This window comes from Neophocaena asiaeorientalis, unplaced genomic scaffold (assembly GCF_003031525.2).
Source record: "Neophocaena asiaeorientalis asiaeorientalis breed wild unplaced genomic scaffold, Neophocaena_asiaeorientalis_V1.1 scaffold5, whole genome shotgun sequence".
Classification (NCBI taxonomy): Eukaryota; Metazoa; Chordata; class Mammalia; order Artiodactyla; family Phocoenidae; genus Neophocaena; species Neophocaena asiaeorientalis.
Window position 1 is genome coordinate 8,144,811 of NW_020174698.1, and position 27,578 is coordinate 8,172,388.

General features: G+C 36.4%; 1 protein-coding gene across 2 annotated transcripts in view; it reads left to right on the top strand.

The window, feature by feature from the left end:
- Positions 1 to 27,578, top strand: part of PTPRK (protein tyrosine phosphatase receptor type K) — a 564,516-nt gene that overhangs the window by 283,013 nt on the left and 253,925 nt on the right. For both annotated transcript variants that reach the window (XM_024759084.1, XM_024759085.1), the window contains exons 4-5: positions 8,067 to 8,148; positions 10,661 to 10,776. In XM_024759084.1, coding sequence (XP_024614852.1) covers positions 8,067 to 8,148; positions 10,661 to 10,776 — 198 coding nt within the window. The remainder of the gene's footprint in view (positions 1 to 8,066; positions 8,149 to 10,660; positions 10,777 to 27,578) is intronic.

Sequence of the window (27,578 nt, forward strand, 5' to 3'; positions counted from 1 at the left end):
AAAATCCCCCTCTTTTTTTTTTTTTTTTTTTTTTTTTGCTGTACATGGGCCTCTCACTGTTGTGGCCTCTCCCGTTGCGGAGCACAGGCTCCAGACGCACAGGCTCAGCGGCCATGGCTCACGGGCCCAGCCGCTCCACTGCACGTGGGATCTTCCCAGACCGGGGCACGAACCCGTGTCCCCTGCATCGGCAGTCAGACTCTCAACCACTGCGCCACCAGGGAAGCCCACCTACCTTTTTTAACCTGCTGCTCTTATAATATCTCACAAGTGTTCTAGCTTTACATGTAAGCATCTCACTTTCTGACCGTAACATAAATTAATCTCTTTCTACTTGATTAATTTCACCGAGATCATCCATCAGCCTCATGGGGGGCATTCGTTGATCAAACCATCTGTCTTTTGCTAATTCATCAATTTACTCATTGTATCAAAATTTGATTTCTTTGTAATCTTTTTTTGGTCACATTTTCTATTTCCATAAACTCCTTGATTCCTTTTTTTCTGTCTACTTTTTATGAACTTAAAATCAAGCAAATTCTATTTTAAATAGAATCACGCTCCATGGTAGATCAGGATCACTAGAAGTTCACAGTCACTAACTTCAGATGGGCCCACAATACTCCTGGAGATCCTATCACATTTTTCTTTTCAATTCCTTTTCTCCTCTTCTGTCCATTCTACTCCATTCATTTCTCTCCAAACTCCAACCACTCCTCCTTCCCACTAGCCCATCCCTTGTAGCTGAGAAAACTGAGGCCATACAAGAGAAACTCCCTTATCTACCAATCCTACAAATCCTACTCGTATCTTCATTCATCCTCTCCTTCTTTCCTCATGTTATAAAAGAAGTAGAGCCCCTCCTCTGACCTGTGATTTGGATCCCGTGCTATCCTATCTCACATTAACAGTTATTTCTCTCACGTACACTCAAACATTCCCTTCAAATTGAATCATCCTCATCAACTTCAAAACATCTAAGTGTTTTTCGTCCTAAAAATGATAATAAAAAGTTGAATGCTTCCCTTGACCCCATATCTTCTTCCATCCTTGGTTAGATTTCTCCACCGATTCAGGCATACTTCCTGTAGGAGGGTTACAAACATCTCCACTCCTCTGCTCTCTTCATTATTGTCTAATATGGTTTCCATTTCCGTTACTTCATATTGTTCTGTTACTTCGTGTTCTGTTACTTCAAGTTCTGTTACTTCATGTTACTTTATTTGGTCACTCAATCACAGTGTTACATGAAAGAAGTGGTTTTGTTCCAGCTTTACTGAGATATAATTGACATATAACATTATGTAAGTTTAAGGTGTACAATGTGCTCATTTGATACAAGTATGTATTGCTGAATGATTACCACTATAGCATTAGCTAACACCACCCTGTCACATAATTACCATTTCTGTTTTGTCGTGGGAACATTTAAGATTCACTCTCTTAGCAACTTTCAAGTATGTAATACAGTGGTTTTAAACACAATCACCATGCTATACATTAGATCCGCAGAAATTATTCATCTTATAACCAGAAATTTGTGTTCTCTGGTATGACATCATTTATATGTGGAATCAAACCCCTCAAAGAAACAGAGGCTAGAATGTTGGTTACTAGGGTCTAGGGTTTGGGAGAAGTGGGGATATGTTGTTTACAGTGTACAAACTTCTAGTTATAAGATATATATGAGGGTATTTTTAATCTCCATCTTACTTAGAGTTTGATCAGCATTTGGTCCTGACATCTCTTCTCCTTCAGATATTCTTTTATTGGCTTTTATGATACCATGTACCTCCATTTCCCTTTTATATCTCTACACACTTTATTTGTTCTCAGTTTCCTCTGTCTTTTTGTAGGCTTATCTTCCTTTATCCTACCAGAGTGAAAAGTATGGCAAAAAGAGAGAAGGTGGCTTGGGATGGATCCTTGAGAATCCAATGTTTAGAGTTTACATGAGATAAAGAGAAGTCAATTATATTTAATGATGCCAACATACTTACGTTCATGTATATTATACATTGTGTGTGTGTATATATCTATGTATAATTTGTTATTGTTCAGCTAGCATCTATTGAATGTCTGCTATGTGCCAGGTAGTAAGAATAAGCTTTGAGGACACAAAGTTGAGTCAAGCACAGCTCCTACTGTGAGGCTTCACATTCAGAGCACTGATATGGATGGACCTGCAGCTTTAGTAATGTTGGTTAAGATGACTATTTCATTCAGGTGACTATTTTATTACAGATGACTGTTTTATTCATTATCCAAATTTGGACTGGAACATATAGAAATAAACCTATTTCTATTCTGTAGGTTTTCATTTTGTTACATTTATTCTTTGAAGGCAAATGTGTAATTTACTTTGAACTTTACATTAACAATATTCAGTGTTTAAAACTTCAAATCACAGAAAACATATTTGAGGAGGTTTATGGGAATGAAATACCAGTTTATGCTAAGGTTTTTAAAATTTTTTTTAATTTTCCAAATTCAGGGCAGGGAGTTAAGTTTTTGAAAAGAGAGGAGGGAATGGGAAGAAATTTCATTTTAGTACATGTGTCCTTTATGGATATTTTCTTCCCATGATAGCAGTGGTGCCCCTTAACCTAGAATGCTTACCGTGTGCCAGGAGCTGTGCTAAATGGTTCACGTGTGTTATCTCATTTAATTCCCCCTTAACCCTGAAGTGGATACTAATAGTTTCTTTTTATAGAAAAGGAAACTTAGGTTTAGACTGTACATCAGTTAAAGTTACATAAGTAACTTTACATATGTTTTTCTATAAGTTAAAGTTAACATTTAAAGAATGTGAACTCAACGTATATCTGACTTTGGAGCCTACACTTTTAACACTGTGATATATTGAAAGAAAATTAAGTGCAAGTTTTTATTTCAGATTTTTCTCATGTCCATAATGTCTTGTCTTACATGGCATTCCATATATCATTTAATCATTTCACATATACCATTCAATCTTCACAACAAACCAGATTTATGGGCAGGGCCAGTATTGCCCATCTGAGGCTCTGAAGACATGGTTAAATTAGTTGCCTGGGTTACATGTGATAGCAAACCAGCAACCAGAGCCCAGGCTCCTTACTTTGAGTTCAGCTTTCCATTGTATGAGGTACTTCTGCATTAATTCAGTTTGCCAAAAGATAAAGTTGTTCTTGTTCTTTAGGGTTCGCCTCCTCCCCTCCTTTAATTTGACTTGACTTCACTTATTTAGTTAGTAATCCAAGAATGTTGCTAGAGTAGCAAAAATTTGATTAGAATCATCACCTTCAGTATTTCAGGTAACAGAGTGGAGTGGAAACAGCATGAAAAGCAGAGCCCTTTCATTCTGTTCTCAGGCTGGCCTCCTGGATGGGTTCAAGTTGACATCTGGTATGGCTTCCCTTGCTGTCTTCTCCTGGGAAGCCCTAGTTTTCTATTTGACACCGAGCATTAGCTCTGACCTGAGCATTAGCCCAAGCAAGTTTTGCATAATTAAGCTATTGAGATTGGTTTTCCCTGAGTGGACAGAAGAGACTTACAAGGTGAGGGCTCTGTTAAAGTGATAAAGCTGATTAGATACTTAGCTGTAAAGGAATCTGATCTTAGAAATTTCCTTTTGCTCTAGTTAATGAGGCAGAGACAACACTTAGGGAAAATGAGTCACTAAAAAGAGAAACGTTTTTTTTTTCTTTACTAAAGAACCAATTCTTTCACTCCCTTTTAAATCAAGGCCTAAATTTATTGTCCAGAATAAAGCTCAATTTAAATGAACAAATAAGAAACTTTTCCTCAGGGGTGTAGTAAACATGTTTAAACTTACCACCTACCAAGTAAAACAATTCGAGAAAGTAAAACTAAGATAAGCATAGAATTAAAATAATTTAATTAATGCTGACTGTAACAAACCTGAAATAATGAACTGATTAATTATTCAGCTGTGTGGTCTATTCATAAGACTGTATTTTTTCCAAAAATAATTTTCTCATTTTTTCTTTCTATACTTTCCCTTTCCTTGGACTACCATTTGAGCAAGTAAAACTTGTTTTCCTAGAATATACTTATACAAATGTCCTGTGTTAACAATGTTCATGATCTTACCTTTTGGTTTATATAGCACTTTTACAGATGCTACTGTTGAATCCTCACAAAACTTTATAATGAAAGCTGCATTATCTCCATATTATGGGGTTGGGACTTGGCTCTTACAGGTTATGTGATTTGCTCAAGAATTTGTAAATAGGAGAGTTGTGTGTCAAATACAAATTTTCTCACCCCCAAGAAAGTGGCCTGTACCACAATTGCTCCAAGTTATACATTATTTAAAATCTCTACTTCTCTCCTCTATTTCTTGCTAAACCTTTGTTCCAATATTTAGAAAGTGACCTGACAGTTGTTATCATATCAAATACCTTCACGTGAAATGCGAATGATATGTATACACACACTCACGTATACACACACTCACACATACACACACATATATTTCTGTCTTTATAGATTAGCCCTCCTTTCATCATGAAATATTTGTCTTCCCCCAAAAACCTCATTCTCCTACTTCTCAGCTTTAACTTATTCCAGGGAAATTAATAGTCATAAAGGGCAAACTTGAAGTAGAAAAGAACTAACACAGGAGGTAGCTTATGATGGGAGTGATTGGAGGGGAGGTGAACCATCCACCCAGCCTGCTGTGTCCCATTGTCATTGGCTTTGGGGTGGATGTAGATATGGTATGAGAATGGGAAGGATGTAATGCTGATTGATGATACTGCTGTTTAGTCAATAGAATATCTAATTAGTTTGCTATTTAAAATAGCACTTTAAAAATTTAACGTATTAGACTTTTAAAGGAAATTTAAAGTCTATTTAAATTAAATGTTCTACTGTGTTTGTTTCTTGATCTTGAGAGGAAGTGTAGTGAAGTTGATGGAAGATTAGATCCTGGAGGTTGACTTGGGTCCATCCCTGACTCTACGACTTGTTAGCTGTTAGACTTTGGTGCAGTCACTTAACTTTCTTTAAATTGAGGATAAAAATAATAGCTACCTCATATAACTGTAGTGAAGATGTAATGAATTTGTGTGTGTGCAGAGAGAGAGAGAGAGAGAGAGAGAGAGGAGGGAAACAACAGCAGATGTGAGCATGCTTAGTTAGAACAGTCTCTTGAGTATAGTAAGAGCTCAGTAAAAACAATCAAACTTATCCCCCTCCACTTTAGTAAAACTGTGTCAGAAGTTACCAGAGAACCCTTAATGGCTAACTTTAATTGATACTTTTTTAGTTTTCCTTGACCTCTCTCCTACAGTTCATGTTTTTTGCTATAGTCTGCATCTATTTTATTCAGACTCTTAAATTTCTAGTTTGTTGTTCTATTTTTACACAGTTACAGCAAGCTTCATTGTTTTCACTTTCTCCCATAGAGGCCCTAAATCTGTGCTGAGCTAGAATGACAGCCTGTTTCCAGAATTGGCAAATAGTCCCATGGGAAAGAAGATCCTGGGATCACACTCAAGAGATCCTGTCCTCCTAAAATTTGTGCTCATCTAGATGCCATTGTTTATGCAGATATCTGATGTTTTAAAATTATGGTCATTGTAATATATCTGGCCTTTTCTAATCCTTTTGGTGGGAGTGTTGACCTGCCTGACTGGGGGGAGTGCCTTCCTCCACCCTTCTGTCTGAATCGTACTTTGTTGGCCTTACTTCTGCTGGCTGTCTTCTTGCCTTCCATTTCATGGTTTGCTGCTTTTTATCTTCTATGCCGTCTTACTCACCAATCTCTGTAACTTTCAAATCTATAGCTTACTCACTGCCATGATGATGACTTCCAAATCTATAGCTTTATTTTAAACCCATCTCTTCTCTTTGAGATATATCTGTCTAGTTATCTCCTAAGCATTTACCCCATATGTATCCTAGGCTAATGGAATCTGAAATGTCTGAAATGTACTTAGTTATCTTCTCCCTCAAATTTGTATCTTTTTCTGTATCACGTGTTCTGGCTAGGGTCCTGATAGTGTTGGGTCATGGGATAGGCTGCCCCAAAATGTGCCTCAATGGTATACTGATTATTTTCAATTAGTTTCTTAAGAAATGGCCAGTGCAAGAGGGACACTCTGACCCTTCTTTCTGTCTTTCTGAAAACAGGAAATAAATCTCTCATGTGAAAGGTGTACCCCCTGCATCTGGAGGTAGAAGAACACCCTTATCACCCTTATCTCTTAGCAGAGATAGAGAATGCAGAGCTGAAAAGTCTGTGTAAACAAACCTTGCTACTTCACTAATTTACTACCCCAGGTCCAAACTCTGTTTAGGTTCTTCACTAATTGAGCACCCAAAACTATTTCCTGTCACTTCCTCACAAATTTATTGTTTCTTTGTCTAAAAAGCATAAAAGCTACCTGCTTCAACCACTTCTTAGGTGCCATTTCTATGAGACCTGTGGGAAGTTTCCTCCTTCTTGACAACAGACAATAGCATTATCTACCTAAGGGCCTAGCCAGGAATGAGAATTTTCCTATTATTTCTAAACAACTAATGAATCAATAATTTCTATTTTGTCTGTTTCCTTAGTATTATTTCTTTTATCTCTCCTTTTTCTTCTCATCTTTCTATGTTCACTGTTACTAGCATATTATTTGTCTGTTTCTAGTCTTACCTTCTTTGGGGCCATCCTCCACCTTTTAGCCAAATATATTTATTTTTATTTTTTAATTTTATTTATTTATTCATTTATTTTTGGCTGCGTTGGGTCTTCGTTGCTGCACGGGCTCTCTCCAGTTGCGGCGAGTGGGGGCCCCTCTTCATTGCAGTGCGCGGGCTTCTCATTGTGGTGGCTTCTCTTGTTGCGGAGCACAGGCTCTAGGCACACGGGCTTCAGTAGTTGTGGCACGCAGGCTCAGTAGTTGTGGCTCCCCCGCCCCTCTGGCAAAAGAGCGCAGGCTCAGTAGTTGTGGCGCACAAACTTAGTTGCTCCGCGGCATGTGGGATCTTCCCAGACCAGGGATCGAACCCATGTCCCCTGCATTGGCAGGCAGATTCTTAACCACTGTGCCACCAGGGAAGTCCTGAGCCAAATATATTTGTAATACACCAATTTGATTATATTTTATTCCTACTTTAAATATCAATTTCCAATATGTTTCCTAAAACGTTTTGCAAAACAGTCCAAAGATAACCTATGTCTCTCCATGAATAAAGGAGCCCATAGTCAAATAAAATGTTGAAATGTGGCATGCTTAATCCGTTTTCTCTTGAAGAGTCACAGCGCACATTACTAAGGGAAAGTCTTTATGAAGTTCTGTGATTGACTGTAACAACAAAATTCTAAAACATTAGCTTATATCTGAACATTGATTTTTTAAAATATATTTATTAAAATATTTATTAATAATATATATATTTTTTTAATTGATTAACCATTGACAGGATATACTCCTGACTTCACTCCCATGGTATTCAAAGTCTTCCATGCCTACTTCTCTAATTTTATCTCTTCCCTCTTGAGTCTTTGTAGCTATACAGATTACATTCATTTGGTTTCCCAAACACAGAGTTCTGTTCTATTCCATTGTATATGGTTCCTTTTGCCTGGAGTAACACTAATCTATCTGATGACCTCTGTCTTTGAAAATTCAGCTATTTAAAAGCTTAGATCAGTTGATGTCTTCGCTGGTTAGCATACTGCTTGGCACATTTGTAGGTGCTCAATATATGTTAAATAAATAACAAAAATGGAAAAAGTCAATAAGGGAAAATTTGGAGATATGAGATTTGCTATATCTGCCTATTCATTCTGCCTGTATATTGCCCATTCAGGAAATCTACAACACTTAATAATAGTTGCTTAAGAAATTTAGTGAGAACTGCTTGACCTCAATAATTTAATTGCGCTTCAAAAAAATGTTGTTTACCTGTACAAGGTTTAGGAAATTACTCACATTTTAAGATGAAATTTTAATTCTTATTGGATGAAAATTAAATTTTCATAAGTGTGTTATAGCTATTTTTCTTTCACTGTGAAAATTCCTTAAAAATGATTGTTGTAAGTGTTTTCTATTTCTTCCTGACAGGTAATATTTGAAGCTGAAGTCTCAGGAGGAAGAAGTGGTTATATTGCCATTGATGACATCCAAGTCCTGAGTTATCCTTGTGGTAGGTTGTGATTAAGAACTGTATTTTTCTATATCCTTTCAACACTTGTCTTATATTGGTAGTGACTATTGATTATCACTTGGTCATTGCTCTCTCTTTTGTTGTTGTTACTCCTAGCCTTTTGTTCAGTTTTAAAACAACACTGAAATATTTCTAGAGTTTTTGAATCAAATATTTTTCAGACTTGTACTACACATGTTAAAGGATTCTTTTAATTAATTACTGTTCAAAAGAAAACCACAGTCCCAAAATGGTGTCACTCATGCTAAAAGTTCATGATACAAAACCTAGATTTATACCTGATCCAACTGCAGTTTCAGTTTCTTCCAGAAATGTTATCTTAATTGACCAGTCTGGATTTCATGGTCAAGCACCAGTAGGATAATCTGTCCTGTGATCCCTCTCCATCTCCCAGAGGAAGAAGAGGTGATCTGAATCATAAAGCCCTTGCTGTTTCTTTTCTTCCTCAAAGAAGATGTCCTGGCCTAAAAATAATTACTTCTTTTCTTTTTGCTAGTAGCTCCCTTGCCCCACTCTTCTTCTTATAAAAACCTTCCATTTTGTACAGCCCCTTTGATCTGTCTTATAGTTAATAGTTGGGATGCTGCCTGATTCATGAATCCCCTAATAAAGCCTGTTAGATCTTCAGTTTATTTAGTTGACATTATTTTTGACAGAAAAAATTAAAAATGTAAATGAAACTCCAGGTAGGACTCGTTCCATCTTTTGGTATTATTAAATTGCCTAGGAAAGCAAAGAATAACAAATCAGTTCAGTGGAAAGAAAATAAGAAGAAACCTCACCAACTTATGTGATCTGCTAAGTTGAAAGTTGGGGTGAAATGAAGAGAATGAATTAACTCATCTTATTCCAAACTTAAGACTAAGTTTTTAATGTCATAATAAATTTCTGGCTAATTCATATTAAACAACAAAACAATAGAAAGCACACAAAACACGAAACTCAATTTATTAACACATAGTTTGGTATGTCCTTAGATGCACATTGATTGGTCTTCAGATGGGGTAACTACTTTTGTGTTTATATCACATACTCTGAAAGGCAATTACTGCGTGCATTCAGTAGAGCCAGGCATAAAACGGTTGGTATAAATTCAGACTTAAGCTATATCTCCCAACAGCAGTGATTTATAGGGCCCATGAATTCTAGATGATCTGTTCAGTAACGCTCCTGGTGGAAATTCTCTAATACTTTGTAAGCAGCATGCACAGGGGGCACCGTACCAGGGGCCAAGGCTCATGCTCCTGCTAACTGGTTGTCAAACCCTAGTGTGCCTCAGAATCACCAACTGGATGTGGCAAATCACGCATTGCTTGGCCCCTCACCTGGTTCTGATTGTTCCCAGGTGATACTAATGCTGATCGTCTTGAGTTCACAATTTGAGAACCACTGTTCTAGCTTGTGTTCTAGTGCAAGCATTCCTTTTTCTGAAGCACCTACTGAGATGAGGCACTGGAGAAAGATGTAGCAGGCAAAGGTGAAATGATTTATCACGTGTGGTGTATTCTAAGAAAAAGGAGAAATTATCTCACTGAAAGTTCAAGCTGGTTTACTAAACTCCTTCAATCCATTCATATATGAGAACGGTGTTTCCATCTACTGTTCATTTACACTTCTTGAAAGAAGATATGAAAGAAAGGCTTTCATGAGTAAACAAGTTAAAAAGTACAGAAATTGAGCACAACAGTAGTTTCATTGTGATATGGTCCTTCATGAACTATCTTTACTCACTGAGGCTTAGCTTTTCCCATTGATGTTTCCTTTCAGTTGAAAACCTGAATAAGCTTCAGTTTTAAAAGGTAATTATAGAGAATGCTTGTTTGACAGTCATGTAACTCATGTATATTTTGATGGCAGTCATCACTTTTTTGTTGGTCTAATATTTCTTTTGGGTAACTTTCTTAGGACTATGAAGGAATAGGAGGTGGATTTAACAACAGTTAAGCTAATACTCTGAGAGGAAGAAAAACAGTCCCTTACCTTGTTCTTTGAAGTACTAGAGGATTATAGTTATTGAAATTTCTTTAGAAAAGAAAAGAAAGATGTAACTGCTTAAATTGTAACTTAATAGTTCAACAGCCATGTATATGTCAGTTTTTGAGCTGTCATTCTGTGTTTTTCTTATAGTTTTCTATTATGCTCTGCTTTGTGCCTATTTGATCTCTTTTGTTTGCTTTGACTTGTAACTGTTTTATTATCACCCGTATGCAACATGCTACGGGGGTCCTCCAGCAGTAATCGTTGGGTGCTCACTCTGTATAGAATTGCTCTAGCAATTATGGGGCGATACGTAATAAAGCTATTAAAAAAAGAGAACTGAGCGTGAGAGAGGCAACAGTGTCTTTCAGCACAGAGAAAACTCAAATTTTCTTCCATACGACATTAGTCTTGGCCAAAGGTAAAAGTATGAACAACATTATTCTGTTGGGAAAAAGTAACACGGCGTGTTTTCTTCATGTGGAAAAAAGTAAGTTTTTTCTTGTCTTCACAGATAAATCTCCTCATTTCCTCCGTCTGGGGGATGTAGAGGTCAATGCAGGGCAGAATGCTACATTTCAGTGTATCGCTACAGGGAGAGACGCTGTACATAACAAGTTATGGCTGCAGGTAAGGCCGCATTGGCAGCTGAACTAAAGGGTATGCTTGATTTTAAAAAAATCACAAATTCCTTTTCCCTGTGTATGTGTGTGTGGGGTGGGGGGTGGAATATGTGTGTGACAGGTTGTCTTTTGTGTAGGTTTGATTTAATTCGCTGCAGATTCATTTCAGATATTTCCATTTTTGGAATATGAATAAAAATATAACAGTGTAAAGTTAATAAGTATTTGGGTGAGTTACTCATTAACTCCTTAGAGAATCATAATTCTCTAATGTTATGTCCAAACTGTAAAAACAATTTTTCTAGATCCATTCAAAATAGGAAAAACATGAAAAATGTCTCATTAACATTTTGAAAACAGCTTACAAGAGCATAGTACTTAAGCAGGAACTGTCATACTCTGATAAAGTTTTCAAAAGTATTTTAAGAAACCTTTGGGAGTATTTCTGGAAATGTGAATTGGAAGAGAGCCAATTAAAATTGGTTTTTCAGGATTTTTGTGTATAAGGGTTAATCACAGATCTGAGAACAAGATATTTGCCTTGCACATATTAAATCCGCAATAAATGTGTATTTAATGAATTGCAGTTTAGCATACATGTTGGGGAAATGTAAATGGTGCATACAAAGAGCTTTAAAAGAATCTGTGAGAAAACAGTGACTAAGGAATGTGCCATATCCTCAGAGAATATCTGTCAATCCTGGGACAGAGGTGGGTGGGGAGGTGGGAGGAGCTAAGAGCAACTAAAGCCTTGAGGCTGGACCTAGGGCAGAATATTTGAAGCTGGAATGTAAGAAATAATATTCTCTGAGCACCTTTATTATTATTATTATTTAATTCTGTTTGCATCAGAATGAGGAAAGGGATTTAATTAGTTAGAATTTTAAATTCCTGAGAATGCCAATAGAGACCAAAAATGAAAATTAGCTTAGTTTCTTGAACATAGACATCAGGCTTTATTTTATGATATCTTTAGAGAGAGGAAATTAGTGTCAAGGATCATCGTTAGGTTTCAGGAAGTTGGGATCATAATTATAATCAATGATCATTGAAATCATACCAATATAATGCCTGATATTGTACTGGGTGTTATAAATGTGTTTTTTCATTCAATTCCCACATCCAATCGGATGTTATAACAGATGTATTTCATATAAATCTAATTATAGCTACTTTTGTAATTTATTTAATATGTGCATATCAGGATACCATCCTGAATACGTGAAAAGGAAATGAACTCTGTCCTTTTCCCCCTGTGATTATGCTAATTTCCACTACAGGTATTTAAATATAAGATAATACTTCCTGTAGAGTGTATTGTATAATGTACAACTTGTTTCATCATCTAAACATCTAGTTAGAATCCCTCTTATTTTCTCTGTCTCTCAGCCTATATACTGATAGTATTAAGAATGTGTTTAGATATATTTTCTAATTACTTTGCTAGTCGTTTTTCATTTAGGTAGAGACATTTTTGGCATTTAATTTTTATTGTTATCTATACAGTCTTGTCTTGGAGAACCAGACACTCTGCAGTCTGCCCCTGGGTTTACTTACCCCCAGGATTTAATGGGACGTTGAAATAAAAAGGGTTTTGTTTACTTAGACACCAGCTGCCTTGTGGCAACAAAGACTTTCTGGCCCCGCTGGTCTGAGTGGGTTGCAGTCAAAATACTGCTCATTTATTGTTTGTTTCTTACTTTTGTAAATTGGCTCATTTCATTATAGTTTTAAAAAATTTTCCTCTTGCCATTTTTTAAATAAAGATGAGAGATAAAAATATTCTGTTCAATTTCTGTTCTGCTTTCTTTTTTCTCCTCTTCTTTCTCTTTACATTTTCCAAGGTGAATTTATATATTTCTCGTCTATTTTGACATTGCCCAATACTTCAGCAATTTACATGCTTATTCATGAAAAAGCTTTTCTGCCTTTTTCAATACTACTACTTAAATTACCTTAACTTATTCCCTTGAATCATTCTTCTCCATATTTAAGAAACATTGAAGATTATCAATTGCCTGGTTTAGGGTTGTTTTCAAATAAATAAGACTGAGACATAGAGATAAAGGTGTAGATATATAGATGTAATTGATATGTGTACATCTATAGAGTGAGTGAATCAGAAAGTGAACAGTGATTAAAAAAAATGATCCATCTTTTGCTGAAACTAGTGGAAACATAATAAAGGAAGAAGAATCTTGAATTCGACAATGCATCTACAGGCCAACACACACAGATAGATGTCAAGTTATTTTTGCTTGGTGTAGAATAACTTCCTAAAGGTCAAGGGGCCCAGTTCTTAATTCTAACCTTAATTCTAACTCTTTAATTCTTATAACCCAGTTAATTATATTGGCTTAGAGAATTCATTGAACTTTTCCTGGCCATAGATTTTTTTATCTATAAAAGGAGGTGTAGGTAGAGACCAAAATACCTTCCAGCTGTAAGATGCTAAACCAGGTCTCTACATTATTTTTGATGGTCTGAAACATGGCTTTGATCACCTTTTTTTTGTTTCATGGAGGAATGTAAATTTTTTTTTTTTTTTTTTTTTGCGTTACACGGGCCTCTCGCTGTTGTGGTCTCTCCCATTGCAGAGCACAGGCTCCGGACGCGCAGGCTCAGCGGCCATGGCTCACGGGCCCAGCCGCTCCGCGGCATGTGGGATCTTCCCGGACTGGGGCACGAACCCGCGTCCCCTGGATCGGCAGGCGGACTCTCAACCACTGCACCACCAGGGAATCCCCTAAAAATTTTTAAGTTATTAGTTTTGTGTGGGAAAAAAATCGTTCCTCAAATTAAGTATCATTGTGAGAACAACTGCTTAAAGTCTCTGCTGACTGCTGTGAACGAATGTACTCTGAAGTAACTCAGAATGAAAGGTCTTTGCATCCTATTACAAAAGTAATGGACTAGCTGTTACACCTTCCATGGTCAGGTGTAATAAAAATGGCCATCAACTTTTTATGTCCTCCAAATCATTTATATAATATAATAATATTGAGCTTCAATTGGTAAATGTTTGAATATGGTGTAAAAGAACAAAAACTAGAAAGCTTCCAATTTTCTATTTTAAATGAAAAATGGTACACTACAACTGCCATGAATACCTGATAGTATATGACATTCAAAGTAATTTATGTATAGAAATACATTTAGAGAATAACTTCGCACTTGTTTATTGTCTTTAGCTTACAATTGATATTTCAGTCATTTTTATTGTTTAAAATGACATACAAATTAGGTAAATTAAAGAATGGAGCATAAAAAAGCAGACACTTAGTGACTTACCTGAGATAATCTGGGATAGTCCATAAGACATATCATAGTGAGTCTGCTATATCTTTAGGGAGTGTTCTTTTTGTTTTTTTTTAATATTTATTTATTTAATTTATCTTTTTGGCTGCGTCGGGTCTTAGTTGCCACACAGAGGCTTTTCTGTAGTTGTGGTGTGCAGGTTTTCTCTCTCTAGTTGTGGCGTGCAGACTCCAGAGCACATGGGCTCTGTAGTTTGTGACACGTGAGCTCAGTAGTTGTGGTGCGTGGGCTTAGTTGCCCTGCGGCATGTGGGATCTTAGTTCCCCAGCCAGGGATGGAACCCTCGTCCCCTGCATTGGAAGGCAGACTCCTTACCACTGGACCACTAGGCAAGTCCCTTTACGGAGTTTTCTTTCCTGCAAGATCTCAGATTATAAAATTAGAGAGTCTTTAAAGAAGGTCATTCACTCTAGACATTTAGAAAACAATGACAAAATACATAAGCCAAATTAACCTCCTTGCACATGCTGAGCGAACTACTGATGCATAAAACAATATGGATGAATGTTTTTAAAAGTCCATTGGTGTAGCATTATGCATAATGGATATAGCACAACCAAAAGAAATACCTTCAATAAAATATATCATGCTCTAGTGTAAAAAAAAAAAGTCCATTGGTGTCAGCAAGCTATAAATCTGGTGAAATCATGAGGTTTTGTGGAACGTAGTTCAAAAAAGTATGTTATGCAGTTCATATTGGATAAGGGAGTTAGGATAAAGTCTTTAGTTGCTCCTAGAGAATTTCCAAATTCGTTTTCTTTCATAACGCTCAGTGAAGTAGCTTGCATTCTAGATATGAACACAACTTTTTTTTTCAGCTTACAATTTGCAGTTTTTCCCCACATGAACAGATGTTTTATAATGCTTACAACAAGTTTTAAAACTATACCATTTTGTGTTCCTAAGGAACCCCCAATGGTAGAGAATTTGTGGATCATAACTTAAGGCTTATGATAAAACCCAGGTTACAGGAAATAAGATCATCAGTGAGATTTTAATGTACAATTTAATGTTTTTCAGTGTTCAATTTATAGTGAAATAAAATAATTAAAATGTCTGTTTATATTCCTGAGAGGTACCAGGTACCAGATAATTTCTCACAGGAAAGAAAAAAAATAGGTTATATATGTTCGTGGGTTAAAAATTTTAGTCACGTCCTTTTTATTTCAACACAATAATATGGATAGTAGATAAAGTGATAGCAGGAAAAAGTGAATATATAAGGGAACAATAACATATGACACAGAAGTTCCACTCCTGAGTAGCTACATAAGAGAAATAAAAGCATGTGTTCACAAAAAGACTTGCGGAAGAATGTTTATAGCAGCTTTTTTATTCATTACAACCAGTAATTGTAAAGAACCCAAATGTCTGTTAACAGGAGAATGGATAAACAATAAATTAGAAAGTGTGCACTACTGATACCAGGACTTATAAAGCTCAGCAATGTTATGCTTTCTGGAAGAGAAGAGACACAAAAGAGTGCGTGACTCTCTAGATGCTAATCTATGGTGCTAGAAATCAGAACAGTATTCGACTGGGGTTGGGGGGTGATTAGGAACCGGAAGTGAGCAGGGAAACTTTTTGAGGTAAGGTAAATGTCATATAGCTTTATTGAGGCTTTGGGTCTATGGGTGTATATACATTTGTCAGAAGTTAAGATTTATCCAATTTGCTGTATATAGTTTACTTTAATAAACCATGAATGAGGAGAAAGTGAGTATATGAAACATTTCCTCAAATACCCAAATCACTGGCAGTACTAATCATGCTGTAGATCAGCGGTCCCCAACCTTTTTGGCCCCAGGGACCGGTTTTGGGGAAGACAGTTTTTCCATGGATGTAGGGGGGTGCGGTTCAGGTGGCAATGCGAGCGATGGCGGGGATGGTTCAGGTGGCAATGCGAGCGATGGGGAGCTAAGCCTTACCGATCCGTGGCCCGGGAGTTGGGGACCCTGCCGTAGATGGCGATAGCCTAGTACAAACATTACCTGCATTTTTGTCCATCTTGTCCACTTGAAGTCATTTGATTAGGTTCAAGGGTGATTTTTTTTTTTTTTTTTGCGGTACACGGCCCTCTCACTATTGGGGCCTCTCCCGTCGCGGAGCACAGGCTCCGGACGCGCAGGCTCAGCGGCCATGGCTCACGGGCCCAGCCTCTCTGCGGCATGTGGGACCCTCCCGGACCGGGGCACGAACCCGCGTCCCCTGCATCGGCAGGCAGACTCTCAACCACTGCGCCACCAGGGAAGCCCTCAAGGGTGATTTTTAATCATCAGTGTAAACTGAAATATAGAATAAAGCATGTTCTGAGTGTTCTATTATCAGAACACGTTATAACGTTCGAGGATGTGAAAGAGTTGAAACAGGAGTTGGACTGTAACTTACAAATTAGTATTCTTTCATGAAGGTCCAGTGTAAGTGGACACCTACATGACAAGTCAGATAGAACCCATTGCTGGAACATCTGTCAGACCATATGCTTTGGCCTCAGGTTCAGTGTAGAATCTAAAATGCTAATGACTCCATCCATCATTACAGAGCTTGGTGGGCATGCATCATTGGGTTGGACAGAGAAATTCAACAGTGGAGTTACTGAAAGCAGGGAATTGTGTGGGGAGATTTGGTGGCACCGTTCATTTTGGTGAATTGAAATGAGGCTGTTTAATGTGTGACTGGTAATTCTATGCAGATTGCCATCAAAGCTGTGGCAGTTGGGCCAGTCTTTCAGTAACCTCCCCAGGTGCTGACACGGTGCCTCCTGAGTAGGCCTGCCAAAACAGGAAAGTCAGCCATCACTTTGCCCTTGGTGAGGCTCGTCACTGCTAATGTAGTGTGATACAGCTAGTTTCTCAGCCAAAGGAAATGTCATTCCTTCTGGAGCAATAGATAATTAAGCAATACATTGAGAGTAAAATTAGTATAATTAGGTGCAGATTGCTCTAAAAAACAACCAGATAGAGGCTGACCTTTTGCAGTACCAGCTGTTGCCAGCTGAGGGTCGATGAAAATGGTTGGTCTGAAACTTCTGGCCATAAAGTGTTTCATCTATCCAGGCAAATGTAATAGCCTTGTTCCTATACTACATGGGAACATCGTCATGTAGCACTGGAAATGAGAAGCATGATTTTTTAAAAAATGAATAATTTGAAAGTACAAAAATTTTATCTGGTGAAATATATCACTACAATGTTTCAAAGGCCAACTAGTCATTGCTCACAAAGCTCTTTTTGATGCTGCCATGCTATAGTATTTTCCTGTGTCTATTTATACTGTCATATGAAGTGCCTGGAACCTTGTATCATGTTTAATTTCCACAAGAGATTTTACTATCCCTGAAGCTATTTCTTTTTGAGAAAAAAAAATTTGGTAATTTTTCATTTATTATAATGAAGGGAAAATGTTGGAGGGAATTAATCTATGCCTAGAAACATGCAGTTTACAGTGGGCAATTCGTTGAGAACTAATTTGAGAGGACTATTTCCAAGCCAAACTGATTAAACGTTTAATATATGATCAGCTTACATTGGATACCATGGGGGTGGCGAGAGAAAGGAATGAGATAATGTGAAATTGTCCTAATGTCTAGACTTGGTGAAAGTTCTGACATTTTCGAGATTGGCCCTAAGAGTTGCTGACACATATCTGAAATATTAGAATAACAAAAGGCAGCATATAATTACTAGGACATTTGGTAAAGTTGAAGAAATGATGTCAGAATGGCTAAAGGTACATCGTATAAATATATCTTGAGATTTGTGGGAGACTGGATAAGTTTCTTAAAATCTTAGAATATTGGGAATATACAGGAGGGATTTAGTTTGTTTTTTATAGATAGTAAAGTACAATAATAACTAGTGGTTTGAAGCTATTTGGTGAGAGATATAAGCTGATTATGAGGAAGACCTTTGTAATTGTAGGGCTGTTGAAACCTAGAATGAGCTACTGTAGGAGGTAGTAAAATTAGAGGAAGTGTCCAAGCATAATCTGGTTAAGTGCTTGCTAGAGATGTAGAGAACATTTAAGCATGAGGCTGAATGCTTTTTTAAGATCCTTTCAGCCCTGAGAGATGCTTGTATAACCGAATAAGAAAAGATCATATGGAATCTAAGCCCAGTGCTTTTTCAGAGTTGAAAGAGAGCATCACAGACTGGAGTGTTTGGTGAAATCATTAAAGAAGATTTGATAGAGTCTTTGAAGGACATATAGGACTTGGATAAGCAAGGATTAAGTGGGCGTGGTTATCACTGCGGTTTAGTGTATGTGTGTGCTGGTGGGGTAGGAACATCAAGAGAAGAATCTTCTTGAAGTGTAAGGTTCACAATGGGAAGTTGAGGTAAATATAGTTTATGGCAGGGTTGGGACTAGGCCGTGATGGAGACAAAAGCAAGAAAGAAGCTACTGCTGGCAGTACAGACATCAAGTAGTGAAGGCCTAGGATTGGACAGTGCCGGTGGATTTGGAAGAAATGTGAGGAGGGGAGGAGAGGGACCAATGAAAGAAGACACAGAGTTTGGGTCTGGTTGGTACCAGGTGAAAGAATTTGGAAGAGTGAAATAATAAAGATGGCTTTTAAAATTTCCTCAAACGTTTATTTTTTACAGCCAGTCTGTGAATCTGTTTTCTCATTTTCTGTCTGGGAACTAATTTACCTGCTCGACACATTTGTTTACTTTTGCCCCTTCTGCCTTGATAATTGCATATGAGTTTCCCTAAATAGGAGTGAAAAATGAGGAGACATTCCCATTCCTTTTGACTCTTTAGTCTTAAAAAAATTTTTACCAAGACAATTTGAAGCTTGTGGCCAAATTAGAAACCTCTGGATGTTCCTGATTTCACTTAGGAGAATTCATCTGTGGGAAGGCTGTTGGTGCTTTCAGCCTTGCCTTCTGTATCTTGTGGCTCACAGAACAGGACCCGTGTCAGAGAAGAGTATTAACCATGTCTGTTGTGCTTTCCTGACTCCTTGTAAACTGATAGATGAATGCTAGCCTGCTACTTAATTCTAATTTTCTCTGTTTATCCTGTTTAAGCATTAGTGATTTTTTTTCTGTGTATATGCTGATTTACAATTAATTCTGCTCCACTTAAGAGACCATGTTCTATTTGGTAGCTAATGGCTATCACTCTTGTCAGTCCTGCTTTTCTTGAGGACCTTGTTTTATTCGAGTTCATGGCATTATATTCTTCCTTCATGGCTTCATGTAAAGAATTATAATCATTGGTCTTGAAGTAAAATCACTGACAGAGTATCATGGATTGTAATGTTTATCTTTTACCCTTGGCATTTTGGGTGTGTATGTATGTAACAATGAGCATCAGAAAGTTTAATCATATTTAAGTTTTAGAACTTCCAAATATTCCTGAGGTCATTTTGGTTGGCTTTGTGTGGCATTCTACCATAAACAGTTCAGTGCCTTAAAGATACGATGCATTCTTTTCCTTCTTCAATAATTCATAAACTCTGAGTTTGTTGTCTACAGATTACATAATTGACCATAAATGAATGATGTGTGGAATAGTCTTTATCTTCTTTATGTATCCCTGGAACATGACTCGAAAGGCCTGGCAGTCATAGAAGCTCAAGGATTTCTTCTTATCAATATCTATAAATAACAATTTACTGCTTTTTCTGTACAAGAATAATGCATTCTCCTACTGTTCTCAGAGCTGCCCTTTCAGTGTTTTTCAGGTCACGTCAAGCACTTTACAACTTTCCATTGAGCTCCTGTGATCAGTGTTACAACATGGGGCTCTGGCAGTGGGCTGGGTTTCTTCTTTATGAAAAGCAGTCTGATTTAAAGATAGTATATTTATAAAATTCTTTTATTTGAAAATAAAACATAAAGAAAGCCTCACAAAAATGAAAAACTATGACTCAATGAATTTTTATGATACCCACCACACAGGTCAAGAGAAAGGCTTTGCCAGTCATCGTAGAGGCTCTTTCCAAGTGGTCCATCCCAGACACAAATGAGCCATCTCTCTACAAATAAGTTGTAGCCTACCCCTACAAATAATAATTATCATGACTTTCAGCCCTTGTATTTTTTTCCTGTTTTTTTTCCACTTACATATATTTAGTCTCCTTAGATACTATAGATTAGTCTTGTCTACTTTTAAAAATATGTTTTTTAGAATCCCTTTAGTCTGTGTGTTTGTCCTCTCTTGTGTTTGTCACAATTTATCTGTTGAGGAACCCAGGCCATTTGACTTGTAGTTTTCACACAGTCTGCATTTTACTGATTGCATACAAATGTCCTCTTCAGTTCAACATGTTCCTTTGAGTTTCCTGAAAATTGGCAGCCGGATCTAGAGTCAAGTTTGATCCTGTGGCAGTGCTAGAGGAGGTGCATGGTGTGATTACCAGAGGCACAAAATGTCTCCTGTTTCTTTTTGTGATTCTGATACCAGTTGATGCTTAATGCCTATATTCATTCCTGGTGGTTGTAAATTGTGATAGTCTAATTTTATTATTTCTTTTGTATTTTGTTTAATTAATGAAGACATACTTATCATCATCTCCTATCTGGCTACCCAGTGTCATAGTTCATTTTAGGAAGGGCATGGTAACTTCTCAAATCTTTGCTTTAATTATTGGTTTTCAATATAATTAGTTGGTTCCTATCATCCTCCAAAGGTGACTGATTCTTCTTCCTCTTTTTTTTAATATCAAGAACTTATGGATTTAGGCATATTTAATAGACTTCAATTCATTGCAATTAATACTATTTTTAAGACTCAAATCATCCCAGGTTGGCTCCAGTGTCCATTTGATATAACTTCAGTAATCTTCGATAGCTTTCTTGTATTGCTATCTGATGTCAGTATCATCTTGCACATTTTCTCTTTCAGACCTGGTGCCCTGTTTTACAATTTTGAGAAATTATATTTCAGGACCATTATGTGAATGCTGAGGGGTATTCATTGCTAGATCTTTTCAGTGAACAGAACTAAGAAAAATATACATATATATTTAAAGGTAAAATAACTATTAGTTTATATTGATATTTCAAATTCAAGCCTAAAGTTTTCCACTTAATGTTTTCTTTATTACAGTTTGTCAGTTACATCTTTTTTTCCACACTAATATTTTTGGTTCTCAATGACACAGAGAAAGAGACAATTAGAATATCCCATAATCACTCATTTTTAAATCTCATGTTATTTTGAATACTTGTACCCTATCTCCATGGTTAGCATAGAGCCATTGCATATTGTACTCTCTCCCATTTAGCTCTTATTTGGTGTTAGTTCTATGTGTAGCTATGTTTTTTAATGTTCATCATCAGTATGTATGTCATGTCTTAGTAATTTTGGTTGTTTGAAACTTATTATCTGGGAGATTCCACAGGAATAAGCTCATGTAAATAATATTCCCTGAGTTCTTGGATGTTGATAATAGTTTATATGTGCCCTTGGTTCTTATGTCAATTATGAAGGTTATAAAATCCTTCATTTGCATTTTCTTTCCTTGAGTAACTTAAATGTGTTACATCATTTTCTTGTGGCATAAAGCCTTGCTGTCAAAGTCTGATAATAAATTTTCTTTTCCTTATAAGTCTCCTACCTGCTTTTCTAGATAGTCAAAGGATTTTTTTCTATTTCTTTAAAGATTTTAGTTTTGTAAGAATCTATATCAAGGTAGCAAATACATGGTTACCCAGAACTTAAACTTCTGTAGGTATTTGATCAAGAATATCTATCTAATGGTGATATTTTGCATATCTCTATTACTACATCATGCTATGGACTAGCATTGTCTTCTTTACCAATGACACTGGAGTTCTTTGTACCTTTAAATCTAATCAGATTAGAGAACCAATTCCAGAAAACCCAGAACCAAACCAAATCAGAAAACTCATCCCTAAAATTCTTTTCCTCCAGAACTATTTCTGGTAACAAAATCATCTCTGTTAGTCAGGGTTCAAACATGAAAAGCAGATCAGAAGGAGAGATGATAGATAGATAGATAGGTAGGTAGACAGTTTTTTTTTTTTTCAAGAGATTTGTTGCAAGGAATTGGTTTATGTTTATTGTGGAACCTGGCTGGGCAAGTCTGAAGCCTGTAGTCAAGCACTTCGAGAGGGCAGGCTGGAGTATTCAGGCACAGGCTGAAGTTGCTCTTCACAGGTAGAATTTCTTCTGCTTCAGGGAAGCCTCAGATCCATTCTTAAGACTTTTCAACTGATTGAATCAAGTCCACCTAGATTATCTAGGCTATTCTCCCTTATTGAATGTCATTTGGGTATGGACTTTAATCCCATCTGCAAAATACCTTGGTAGAGACACCTAGGTTAGTGTTTTGATTGAATAACTGGGGACTGTAGCCTAGTCAAGTTGATACGTTAAAAGACCATGACAGTTATCAAATATATTATTCACTTAGATATTGTTTTGATTATTATCTTCATAATATTGCTATCATCAGGATTTGCAGTTAGAGCTTTTGCACAATTGTCTCACCTAATATTCTCAGCATCTCTGTTGAATAAGCTGTTACAAATTGATATCCCCATTTTTAGATGAAAAGGCAGAGATTTGAGAAGTAATGAGAAACTGTGAGTGAAGCTAATAAATAGTCATTGCAGGACTAGAACGTAGGCATCATCTCCCATAGTTCCGTTTACTTACTCTGCCCTCTTGTGTGGCTCCTCGTATTGTTCACCTTGTCCCAGTATTGCAAAGACACCTTCACTTCTTAGGTCAAAGTTCATTTTCTTGTTTAATACCTGACAGTTTTTGTGAAACTTGGTTAATTATCCTGATTCTAGTAATTTGCTATCGCCAGCACATTTTTACCCTATGTTATATCAGAATTACAATATTTGCCTCCTCTTTCTTTTTCTGTGTCAAATATCATTTGCCTTGTTCAGTACTTTCATTGCCATACAGTAAATATGTTGTGGACTTAGTATTGTAATTTTAGGGTAATTTCTCCTAGAGGAATGCTACTTTCTTTTGGTTTAATCTATTGAAATCAATATAATAATTTCTAACGGATATAAATGAGTGCTTTTCTCAAAATAGTAACAGTGTTTCTAATTTTAGAAATTTCTAAACCTTTAAGTTTGCCGTGATCCTTCATTTTTCTAAAATTCTTTGATTTAATTGTTCAGTAATAATGATGATAGCTTTATCATACCTATGAGAAAGAAAAACATTTCATATGGCAGACAAGCCCCAGTAAGGAACCCCCAGGTCCTTGGAATTAATTTGGCTGGATTGTTGTATGAGTCACATCAACCCTACTTAATTATAGTGTGCAAATTTACAGACATTAGTTTTGGAAAAAGGGCAAGTACTGACAAATTATATGCGGTCCTCTTAATATTATTCAATAGGAACTTAAATACCAAGCATAGGAAAACAGTCTCTTTCCAGTTTCTCCAACTCTAAGAGGATGGAGGAGACCTGTATCATTATGTGCCCAGGAAAGGCAGTGAAGAATAAATAAAGCAATAAATGTAATTTAATTTTTTCTTCAAGTCAGTAGAGTGAAATAATCTCTGCAAGTGTTCTAAGTGCTGCATTATTGAATTTAAAATTAAATTGGATTAATTCTATTCCTCAAGCTTTAAAAAGAGAAGCTGAAATAAACTGTTCCATATTTTAACCATATCACATTAGCTTTTAGGATTTCAAGTTGAAAGTAAGTAATAGAAAACCAAACGTATTACATCACTTAACAGGAAGTCCAGAAATAGGGGGGCTCTAAGAGCTGTTGACACCATTTTATTTTATTTCAATTTTAAATTTTTCTCAAGAGAACAAAGTAAGGGTTTATTAAGTGGTAGTACACTCTCAGGGGGAGAGTGGGCAGACTCAGGTGAGTAGCTGCCGACACCATTTTAGAGACATGATCAAGAACCTGATCCTGTCTTTCTCCTCAATGTGCCATCCTCAGCATTTTAGTCATGACGTTGAGAAAAAGAAAAGAGGACCCACTGTGTTTTCTCTAGAAGTGAGGAAACCTTTCTGGAAATGACTTGGTTTATTCCTATTATTTCTCATTGGCGAGAATCACACCCATTTTTAGACCTGTCAACTTTTCATGGGAACAGGACCTCCATCATGTTTTCACCCAGTGTCTCAAGCTGAAATATCTTGATGCATAACCGAGGGATCTTGTAAAAATGCAGATTTTGATTCAGTAGATCTAGAGCGATCTCTAGACTTTGCATTTGTAACAATCTGACAGGTGATCCTAATGCTACAATTTATTATAGATACTGTGAATTAACCAATATTACCACTACACTACTTTATGCCAGGAACTGAACTTGTCAAATAAATACTGCATGCACCCTGCATGATGAAGCTTACTTAGTTTACTAGTGGAGTCATAATAGTAATTCCAGTGACTTGCCTAGAGTTACTTGGTAAGTGACGAGTCTCAGCAACCTGTACTGGAGACAGAATAAATAAGAAAGCATGACAAGGATCTGGGGAGGAAGGGAGAGGAATGAAAAAACAAAGTGCTAGGTTATGATCCTTGGATCATATAATTTTGTGGTTCATTTCTTAGTATTTCTCAGGGTTGGGGATTTTGAAATGGAGAATCACATAAAAATCTCAAAGCAGGATAAAGAGCCCGGAACTGAAGAATATAAGGTAGAAAACTATATGCAAACACTGCTGTATAAGAGATAAATTTACCATTACTTCTTATTTCCTTCTTCTATAGCCCTGCCTACTCTGCTAAATTGATAGCTTGTAGGCAGGCAAAGACCTATTAGTTTGGATTATAAAAGAAAAAGTTATTATTTTGACTTCTGAAATATACATATCATGAATTGCTACTTTGAAATGGCATGCCTTACTGAAAGTAAATAAAGCAAATGAAGTAAATAAAGCAATGTCTAATATAGTAGATTACATTTCTCATTGATACAATGCATTGATCAAGGCTCAACAACAAATAATCAACTCACTGGACTGTACCTATGATACAAATGAAACAAAAAGCAGCTTTGGTTTATTTTAGAGGAAATACTACTGGATTTTGTGTCTTTAAACCTAGTTTTGAGTTTTAATCCTGCTACTAACAGGCTGTGTATCACATTTTTAATCATTCTGAGTTCTGATTTTATAATCTTTAAATGGAAATGACTATCACAGAAGGTTTGTAATAGAGAACAGTGACAGAACCAAGGTAATAGCTAATATAATATGAAGTACATGGAGATGCTTATTAAATGATTTTTGAAGAAGAATCTGAATATTATGACTCTGTAATTATTTTTATTGTTATTTTATTTCAAGAGATAAATAGCACCTAAGTGTACTATGCTCATTAATTATAGAAACAATGTGTATCCTATATAAGCATATATAGTTATGTTAGTATAGTAATACACACAAATGCAAACACAATGTAATCAACTTTGTGATCTGATGGTCCTCAACATCTCTGAGTTCAGAAAGAGCTTGGCATAAATGATCTCTAGATGTCCTTGAGGTTATGTATTTTTGTAGCTTCCTTTTATTATTAATTTTAATTAATGATTTTTATATATTTTGTTATAAAAATTTATGAAAAACTAAGGAAATTTTATATGACTCTTGTCTCTAAAAATACCAGCGATTTTAGTCCATTTTAACAAAGAACTTGAGTACCCACTAAATAATGATAACATACTACATATATGATGCTGTGGAAGAAAAAAAGTACAAAATTTGAAGCCCTACCTTCAGGATGATTTCAGTACACAAAAAGGTAAAAGGACATATATAGAATATACTGTAGAAGAGATTCAAGATAGAAATGCTGGTGATTACATTTTTATGATGATCTTTGAGTTTTTGAGACACTATTCATGGTAATTTCAGTGGGAATGGAAAGTGAAGAGCATGTATAAGTTGATGAAATGTGAGGTTGAGGCAGAGAGGACGTTGTTAGATTTCATAGCTCGTGGCACTGTGGGCATCAACTAGGAATATCTAAGAGCTTTTGGTCTCCCTTGTTGCGTAATTCAGATTTTTCATGAGAGCAAATGACTGATTGCAGCAAAAGTCAGTAGTGGTCTTGTAATTGTTGCAAAGAAATAGTGTATATCCTGTATTGGCAGTGTATAACAATGGAAAGTTTTTAAAAATCCAGAATTCTTTCAGGCTAGTGAAAATCTCTGAAGTGGCTGCTTGTAAAAGTAAAGGGTCAGAAAGTAAGGTCTCACTGACAATGCGGAAGATTGAAAGAATAGGAGACAATGTCCCGGGCAATTGTGATTCAGACTGAGAAAACTATCTTAGCGTAGGGACAAGGTAGTAACGAAGGCTGTTGGGCATCACTGAGGCCAGAGTGAGTTTTGGGATCACTGAGAATATTCACAGAACTGTGGTGGAAAGGATAATCTGACCTGATAGATAACTGACTGGAAGGCTCTTTGGGCAAGCTGGGAACTCTGGAAGTTGAGAGGCTGTTGAGTGGGATAGTGAAAGAGTGGCCTGTAAGTGAGGAACCAGGATAAAGGGTAAGAAAGTAGAAGAAAATGTGCCCTCCTTTGAGAAAAGTTTGGAGGAAAGTGTTATTGTGAGATGAATGTCAATTAAGATGGAAAGATGAAATAATAATTATTCAGAGGGAAACATTAAGGGTACTTAGTAACTCTTCACAAGAGAAGACGGATTTTTGAAAAAGACATGGTGTTAAAAGACGTGAGTGTTGTGTGTGCACAAGCAAGATGATTTAGAAGACAAGGTGGGCAGCAGGAGTTGGCTGGTCTTGCCAAAGGAAGAACTGAGAAAGGTGATGGAAGATGGAGAGTACCACTGGAGGGGTAAATTAGGGGAGGATGAGGTGAGGGCATGTACTTGTCTAAACAGTGCTGAGTCATGGTCTGCCTTCCAATTAGAAAGATGGTATCAAATGATATGATAATTGAAAAACATGCTGTTTGAGATTCTCATGTGTAAAATTTTTGTTTGTTTGTTTGTTCGTGTGGTTTATAGGGAAAGAGAATTTAGGCTAGATTTTATGGATTTATATTTTAGGGCTTTTGAGTATAAGCTGCTTTTCCTCTTTATTATTATTCAAGGGAATGAGCAGGGGATCTTGGTGCAAAAATCATGGAATATGTGGGTCAGGAAAGAAGAGTCAACAAAACACTGAATGAGTGAAAAATTTTGACTTTAGTCAAAATTGGGACTTTTTTATCCTTAGGTATATATGCATATACAGACACATATGCATATGTATAACATAATTTGCACATGTGTATCATTTCAGATATGGAGAAGGGTGTTAAAGGTACAGTGGAGTTTAGGATTTTAAAAATTATTAAAGTAATAGGGTGATTCCTTTATTATTTACCTGTTTAAAAAAATGCAAAGTGTTTCAAACATACAAAAACAATTATAAAAAAAGATAAATTGACCACTAACATACCCACCACTCTAATTTAATAGAAGTTGACATTTTTCATTTTTGTCTCCTATCTTAATTTTTGTTAAGGATTTTTTTTTTTTTTTTTTTTTTTTTTTTTTTTAAAC